At 40.5% G+C, this 8,743-nt stretch overlaps 1 protein-coding gene across 1 annotated transcript; it reads right to left on the reverse strand.

The window, feature by feature from the left end:
* Positions 1 to 2,126: 2,126 nt before the first annotated feature.
* LOC131995873 (uncharacterized) lies at positions 2,127 to 5,306 on the reverse strand. The gene has a single exon (XM_059365114.1). The coding sequence runs from the start codon at positions 5,304 to 5,306 to the stop codon at positions 2,127 to 2,129; it is 3,180 nt and encodes a 1,059-aa protein (XP_059221097.1).
* Positions 5,307 to 8,743: the final 3,437 nt, after the last annotated feature.

Below are 8,743 nucleotides of genomic sequence, written 5' to 3' on the forward strand. Positions count from 1 at the left end.
TAAAAAATTGCGACAGTCTCGAAGAGCATGCTTTCCTTTACATACGCGACATAAAAAATTATTATCAATTATTCGATCTTTTGTGGGTTCTGTTAATCTTTTTTTTGTAGACGGCATTCTGAAATATGAATACATGATGTGATACGCGAAAGGTCATGAATGTAAAATATAGGGTAATTAAGGAAGTAGAACAAGTTTTACCAAAGGCCGCGTAATAGTACCCCTTTGAGTGATAACATCTGCCACCCGGACTAAACCATCTTTGCCTTTGTAAATCTTTGAGACTCGTCCTAATCTCCATTCGGTAGGAGCCAGAGCTTCGTCCCTAATAACAACCAGAGCACCTACGTCAATATTCTTTTGGGGGTTTTGCCATTTTTGTCTTTTGTGGAGCTCTTTTAAGTACTCATGTTTCCAACGAGTGCTGAATTGCTGGGAAATTGCCTTTACTCGACGCCAACGGTTTAAAATGGATAAGTTGGTTTCGGATTCAGAGTTTTCAGCAATGGATAGGATTGGTCCTCCAACTAAAAAATGACCAGGAGTGAGAGCCAATAGGTCATTCGGATCTTCAGACATTGGCGAAATGGGTCTTGAATTCAAACAAGCCTCTATTCTGGATAAAATAGTGGAAAACTCCTCGTAAGTATATTTGTGACTTCCAGCCATTTTTCGGAAATGGGCTTTGAAGCTCTTAACTCCCGCTTCCCATAATCCACCCATATGTGGGGATCCGGGAGGAATAAAATGCCAAACGATTTCCTGGTGAGCAAATTGGTATAATATAGACCTTCGGGACTCTTGCAGAAAATTCCTCGCTAACTCTCTAGAGGCACCAATAAATGTTTTGCCGTTGTCAGAGTATAGTGATCGTGGACAACCTCGACGAGATACGAATCTATGGAAACTTGCCAAAAAGGCAGGGGTGGACAGAGTGCTCGTGGCTTCTAAATGAATAGCTCGTGTGGAGAAGCACACGAACACACAAACATAACCTTTTGTTATTATGCAGGATCTGCAAGTATAAGTCTTAATATCAAACGGTCCCGCGAAATCGAGGCCCGTATAAGTGAATGGACGTGAAAAGGTTGTCCTTTCAGGAGGAAGTGCGGCCATTAACTGCTCCTGCAATTTTTGTTTGGAAATCGCGCAAATCTTGCACTGATGAATTACTGTCTTAATGAGGTTCTTTGCTCTAGGAACCCAAAAACAAAGCCTTAGCGTACGAAGCATTAAACTATTCGGCCCGTGTAAAGTAATGGTATGAATAAACTTCAGTAATAACCGAGAGAATGTGCAACTATATGGGAGGATGATAGGATATCTTTCGTTATAAGAAAGACTCCCCGAATTTGAAAGACGACCACAAACTCTTAAAACGCCATTTGTGTCCAAAAATGGATTGAGGTTGGATAGAGAACTGGACGTTTTAATGACTTCCTTTCTTGATAAGCATCTGTATTCCTCCGGATATACCAGCTTTTGAGAAAGCAAAATAAGTTTGTTTTGTGTAAGTTTAACCTCACGAGAATCTAAAGCCAGCTGTTCGGATTGAAAGGTTGTCTGTCTCCTGGTACGGCATATAAAACGAAATACATAAGTAAATACTCTCAAAGCTCGATGAAATGAAGAAAATCTCGCTAATAAGTCATCGTAGTCTTGAAAATAAGAAAAGTTACATGCGACAGCCTTTGCCTCCAGCATTTCTTCGTCTATGGAAAAAGTAGACTCAAGAGGCCACAGACTAGCCGAGGTCACTAACCATGGAGGCCCAAACCACCATAAATCTGAGGGAATTAGATCCAAAGGGATTGAACCGCGGGAGGCGATATCCGCTGGGTTTTGTCCGGATTCAACATGAGACCAATACTCTACACTTACAAGCTCAGAAATTTTCGAAACTCGGTTGGCAATAAAAGTCTTCCAATGAAATGCCGGCTTCTTGAGCCAGGCAAGGACTATCATCGAATCAGTCCAGCAGAAGACTTTAAAGTCTTGAATTGGAATATGACCTGCAAGTGAAGAAATTGTCTCAGCGAGTAGAACGGCCCCACAAAGCTCCAATCTAGGAATCGACAATGTCTTGAGAGGAGATACACGAGATTTTGCCGTCAGAAGATGTGTCGTTACCACACCGGATGGTGATTCAACACGGAAGCGTCGGAAAACCCATGAATTTGGACATCAAACTCCGGAGAATAGTCTATCCAACGTGGAATCACAATCTGCTCTATACTTGGATAATTATTGGAAAAGTCCTGCCATTTCGCGAGAAGTGAAGGGGACAACTTATCGTCCCAGTCAATTCCTGAAACCCAAATGTCCCGCATTAGTAACTTGGCCAAAACAATAAAAGGACACAACCACCCCGCAGGGTCGAAAAGCTTCGATATTTCCGAAAGGACCTGCCGTTTAGTGGGATGGGAAGGAATACTCAATCTCTCAACGGAAAAATAAAAAGAATCGGACTTGGCATTCCAGCGCACTCCCAAAGTCTTCGCAGTGCTTCTATCCTCGAGTTGAAGAAAGTCTCCGTTCAAAAGATGCTCCTTCGGAATGTTTCGTAGGAAGGTAGCGGAATTCGAAGTCCATTTTCTTAGGGAGAATTTTGCGGATTCAAGTGCCCCTATCAGTTGACGTTGAGCCTCCATAGCCTCCTCAATATCGTGAGCGCCAGCCAAAACGTCATCGACATACATGCATGTCCTCAAAATGTGGCTGGCTATAGGATAGATCTCACCCACATCTTCAGCCAATTGCAGGAGCGTGCGTATCGCAAGATATGGAGCACAATTGACCCCAAACGTGACTGTCTTCAATTCGTATTCTCTAATGGCATTCAAGGGCGAGTCACGAAAGACAATCCTATGAAAGCGTGTGTGTTCATTATCCACCAGAATTTGGCGGTACATCTTTTCGATGTCACAGTTAAAAACATAGCGGAAGAAACGCCACTGTAGGAGTAACAGGGTCAAATCGAGCTGCAAGGATGGCCCACTGAGCAAAACGTCATTCAAGCTTCGTCCATTGCTAGTCGGGCTTGAAGCGTTAAACACTACTCGGATCTTCGTAGACGAACTCTCTGGACGAAACACCGCGTGGTGAGGAAGGTAATAACCTAATTCCGGATCCTGGCATACCTCCCTCATATGTCCCAGCTCAAGATACTCATTAACAACAGCGTCATACTGAGCCTTAACATCGGGCGTTCCAAGAAGACGCTTCTCACTCCGAAGAAACTGGGCTACCGCCAACTTTCGGGAGTGTCCCAAGCCAAGGGAGTGGGGGAACCCCTCTCTGAATGGAAGAGATACAATATAACGTCCGGAGGAGTCCCTTCTAGTCGTATTCTTGTAATTCTCGCATATGAAATCGTCTGGACTCATCTCTCTATGTCTGGGAAGGTCTTCCACCTCCCAAAACCTAGATATCTGCCTATCCAAGGAAGCCCCATTGAAAAAGGAGACACGGGCGTTAAAGGAGCTAATCGGAGACAACTTGACCGGGCCAGTCAAAATCCATCCGAACACCGTCTCCTGAGCTATAAGTGAATCGCATACGTTACGCCGAACTCCACCCAGCATGATAAACGGAATCAAGTCAGCACCCAGTAACATATCTATATGTGAGGTCTTGTAAAACTCCGGGTCAGCAAGTCGCAAATCGGGAAGTGATGAAAATATTCCCCGTTCAACACCAAAAGTGGGCAAAGCCGATGTGAGATGTGGAATAACTATGGCCGTTGCCTCAATGACTACCTCGGCATCAAATCGAGATCCGATGGTCAACGAACACATTCTTTTGGATTGAGCCGAAGTAGTCCCATTCAAACCAAATATCTTGGTGGAAGCGAATTTAGAGGGTAACCGTAATTGATTAAAAAGTTTCTCAGAGATGAAGGATGCCTCGGAACCCGAATCTATCAAGGCCCGTGCAGGGAAAATCTCGTCATTATAGACAATATTAACTACCACCGTTCCCAAGAGAACCATGTTAATGCGAGTCGCGGCACAAGACTGAACCTGCAATGTATTGTCCCCCACGGTGGGATCCTCGGCTGGAGGGGCATTTTGGACCGGCTCAGGCACATCTCTATGAAGAAGAGTGTTGTGTCTTCTCTGACACTCACCACAGTTATAAGCACTCTTGCAATCCCTAACCCCATGAGCCTTCGAGAAGCAATTTAAGCACAATTTGTACTTTTTTATACACGACAATCGATCAGAATAATTCATAGAAATAAAGCGTGGACACAATCGAATAGTGTGACGTTCATCTGGGCAAAGCTTGCAAACTGGAGGAGCCAAACTATTCTGATATGAGCCCACACGTTTCGGAATGTTACTCTTGGCCTGATTCTTGGGCTTATCATTCGAACTAGCGGACGGTAATGACCTATTAAAATCGGATACTGTCTCTAAAGTCTGAAAGCGGCTGGTCAAAAATGAATCAAGTTCATTCCAAGAGGGGATCTCCCTCTTATCCTGCAACGAATGTTCCCACAGTGACAGTGTAGTCTCTGAGAGTCTCGTGCTGCAATGATACACAAATACAGGATCCCAACTTGAAATATCAACGTCATACAGCCTCAATGCAGATATAACCCCATTAATGGCGCTTCGAAGTCTCTTAATAGAATCACTGGATTCGACAGAAGCGTTTTCAAGACTAAAGAGAATCCTTAGCTGGGTATTTATAAGCAGCCTCTTATTCTCAAATCTTGCTCGTAAAGCCCCCCATGCGACATCAAACCCCTCATTCGTAAGTGGAGCCTTTCGAACAATTTCCAGTGCTTCACCGCGAGTCTTATTATTAAGGTGAAACAACTTCTCCACGGAAGACAATCGTGCATTCCGAACATAAAGAGCGGTGAATAAATCACGAAATGACGGCCAACTGGAATAATCACCGGAGAATGCCTCAATGTCGCAAGGGGGTAAATGAACGTTAGAATGGAGACCTATGTCGGAATTCTGCACCACTGGAGCGGAAGATGCTGTCGAAATTGCCCTCTTGAGCTCAATCTGCTCGCAGATCCTAGAAATACTGGAAACATATGTCTGGTATGCAGTCTGGTATCGAGCTTTCAACGTCTCAATATCAACCTTTGCATTTTCGTCAGATCTTGAGACCTCGCTCATACTGGACTCATAAACTGGCCTAACACGTAGCCATAGATTTCTTAACTCCTCTTTGTGTACCTCCAAAGAGTGAACTGTTGAAGAGGATAGGGTCTCGCCACAAATATCTGCATTGAACTCTATCAACGCATCAGAAATCAAAATAAAATTGGAAAGGGAAGTCATTGTAGGAAGAGAGTAGTCTCGAAAATAAAGTATCAATCAAATTAAATAATGAAGCCAGTCGGAGAACCAATAACACAATCTGATCGTCGATCGTAGAAACCAGAGATACATAAAAGGCGAGAGGAATTCAAGCAGAAATTAATATCAATATATGTATGTATATATTTACTTATATATTTACTTCATTTGTCTCTTTTCTCCTTAAAATTAAAATTGGAAAAATATCAATTATATAGCAGTGTAAACGAAAACTTTATAAACTTAATGAAAACATCAGTTATAAATATGCCATGTAAAATATATACAAATGTATCCCATGGATGCAACGTAAATAAATCTAATCCACAGATTGTATCTTCTCGAATGCAGATGACCAGGCGGATTAATAGCAAAAAAAAAAAAATGGTACTGCTGTGAGCTGAAGAGAGGTTGAAACAAGTGGAATCGGAACTAAAACCATTAATAGCAAGTAAATTCCCCGCAGTCCAAAAATGTTAAACTCTCAACTATTCTCAAGAAGAATGTAACAGACTGGAAAATGTAATGCTTGTTATAAAATAAGTGGAAATATAAAATGCGCTCTCATTGGTAGGAGCAGAACTGAAGAGAGTGAACGAAAACTGGAACATAATCTTAAGGCGCAATGAATAACATAACTCTCAGCGAAATACAAAGAGAGAGTACGAAAAAAATAGAAACAAAATTGCCTTAAGGCGAAGAGCATTAAGAATATCACTCTCAACAGGGCGAAATATCAAAGAGAGCACCCAACAAAAAACTTGAAATGACAATAGGGCAAAATTCAGAAATGGCGAGGGGGAAAGATATAATTTGTAAAGCACGTTGCTTTTATGTGTAGCATGCGTTCATGTGTAACTAAGCAAAAGAATAGGCGGTGACAGAAGCACAGCCAAAAAAAGTAATGCTTTGCCTATGAGTGTCAAAGAAGGCTAACTCGCAGAATAGAAATTATTTTAGAGGGTATACACTTGTTGTTACCAGTAGAATTTCTGAAACAGTAAATCAATGGCGAATGAAAACACTTGTCCGTCTGCGTTAAAATTCACAGCAAAGATACTTTATCTTCGATTAATATAAGATTTCAAATAAAAAAATAATGAAAATTCGCACTGAAAATATTCTCGTCTGAGTTTTATGATGAAACCAGTTCATACACTTTATTAGTGTTTACAAGCACTTTATCTCAATACGAATTCAAAATGCATGCATATCATTTAAAAAAATATCACTTTTCATCATATTGTATCAAATTTGGAACTGAAGAACAACATACCTGATAACAATCACTAAAAATTATGGCGTGGCTCCTCTTGTAGTCTTCTCTATAATCCCACTAGTGACATCATTGATCCTTCTTACTGCACATGCACTATACAATAAAACTTCAGGCACCAGCCTTCACGGTCATATTTCTTCCTCATAAAAAAATTGATTTAACGTACAGTTAGAAATAACACTTCAACAATTCTGCGCCTTGTGCCAAAATTTGATCACTTGAACATGCGAAAAGCAAATGATTGTAGGAAAGAAATGAAATTCTTCTCTAGCATAAATTTCACATGTACGCTTTAACTTGCAGTTTCGCGATTGGAGTGGGAGTCAATGGGAATGAAACGCAATGGAAATATTCTTGTACCTAAGCATAAGATGATGACGGAGATTCCTGCGACAAATAGTCTTATGTTGTTTCCCAACGGACACAGTTCGGAATGACGGTAGAAATATTGACGGGCTATGCTCTGGTTATTCACTCATATTAGTTGTTGTTTTCCACGTACGATCTGATGGCAATGAATCCATAACCTTAAATCGGTTTCTGTGTCTAACTTATAGCGAATGCACGCTAATTAACAACTTGTTCTATTTCATAATTTTACTGCCTAACATTTGGAACTTTACAAAAACTTGTATGCAAACGTACCTGCAGCTTTGAAGTGGTGGCATTGGAATCACGGTCTTCAATATTAATCGCTTTCGGGGATTGCCTGATCCGGTTCGAAGGACCATGAACAAATTCGATTTGGTGGACTGTATTGAAGGTTGGAATTAATCCTAGGATGGTGTAGTTAGGCCCTCTGAAAGACGAATTGTTGGTGAATTTTAGGCACAGAATATGACCGCAAATTCCTCGTTGCCGTTTTGGAAAGAAATAGAAACATACACAATTGGAATAAATTTGCAGAAAAAGCAAATATACTTTTATTTGGATTTTATGTTTTCTTACCAATAAATAACAAAACTGCTTTGGTGGACGGATTTATAGAGCTTAGTCTAAACGAACAGAGTTAGTTCATCGAAGGTTGGGATAACAAGCAGAAGTTAATTGCGCATCCAATCTTATTTAAAGCCTTGGATATGCTTGTTTCGGAAAAGATTCTTGACATTTCAAGAATTGCAGCTAACTTCTATTTTATAGATAAACGGGTCAAAATGTTGATAACACCATTTCACATGCAGATGGCGTTAACATTCTGACATAAACAGCCCTGAACTTGCACCATCAGACTACCATTTATTTCGATCTTTGCAGAACTCCCTAAATGGTAAAACTTTCGGCAATGATGAGGCTATAAAATCGCACTTGGTTCAGTTTTTTGCAGATAAAGGCCAGAAGTTCTATGAGCGTGGAATACTAAATTTGCCAGGAAGATGGCAAAAGGTTATCGAACAAAATGGCAATTATATATTTGATTAAAGTTCATTCTAAGTTTTATTGAAAATGCATTTACTTTCTTTTAAAAAATCCGCAATTACTTTTTGGGCAACCCTATTTGAAATATTGCGCCCTACAGAGTCCCAGAAAACCTAAATGGAAAATCAGTTTATATGGCAGCTATATTGGGTTATGAACCGATCTAGACCATAATTAGCACAGTGTTTGAAAGTCATACAAATACGACAAATGCAAAATATCAACCAAAGGGGATAACGATGGCGTCCTCTAGAGTCTCATGAGGTCTAATCGGGAGATCGGTTTGTTTATATGGCAGCTATATCAGGTTACGAACTGATTTAGATCATACATACCATAGCTATTGGAAGCCATATAGAAACATCACGTGTAAAACTTCAGCCCAATTGGATAAGAATTGCGCCCCCCAAAAGCTCAAGAAGTCAAGGCTCATGATCAGTTCATATGGCAGCTATATCAAAACATGGACCGATTAGACCCATTTATAAGCCCAAACGACCTACACTTATAAGAAGTGTTTGTACAAAATTTCAAGTGTCTAGACAGACAAATGGACGGACGGACACGGCTATGTCGACTTAGAATGGCATGAAAGTTTTTTCAAAATTTTAACTCTATAACAAATATCCTATAGACATTTTCAAGAAAAAAAAAATATATATCTTAATCTGAACCGACTTTCAAACAGATCGTTTGAAAATTGTTGTCATATAAGTGCAAATCG

The sequence above is a fragment of the Stomoxys calcitrans genome, chromosome 1 (genome assembly GCF_963082655.1).
Source record: "Stomoxys calcitrans chromosome 1, idStoCalc2.1, whole genome shotgun sequence".
Lineage (NCBI taxonomy): Eukaryota > Metazoa > Arthropoda > Insecta > Diptera > Muscidae > Stomoxys > Stomoxys calcitrans.

Bases quoted from the DNA above. Each gene is read 5' to 3' on its own strand.
- LOC131995873 (XM_059365114.1), bottom strand. From the start codon at position 5,306: ATGACTTCCCTTTCCAATTTTATTTTGATTTCTGATGCGTTGATAGAG.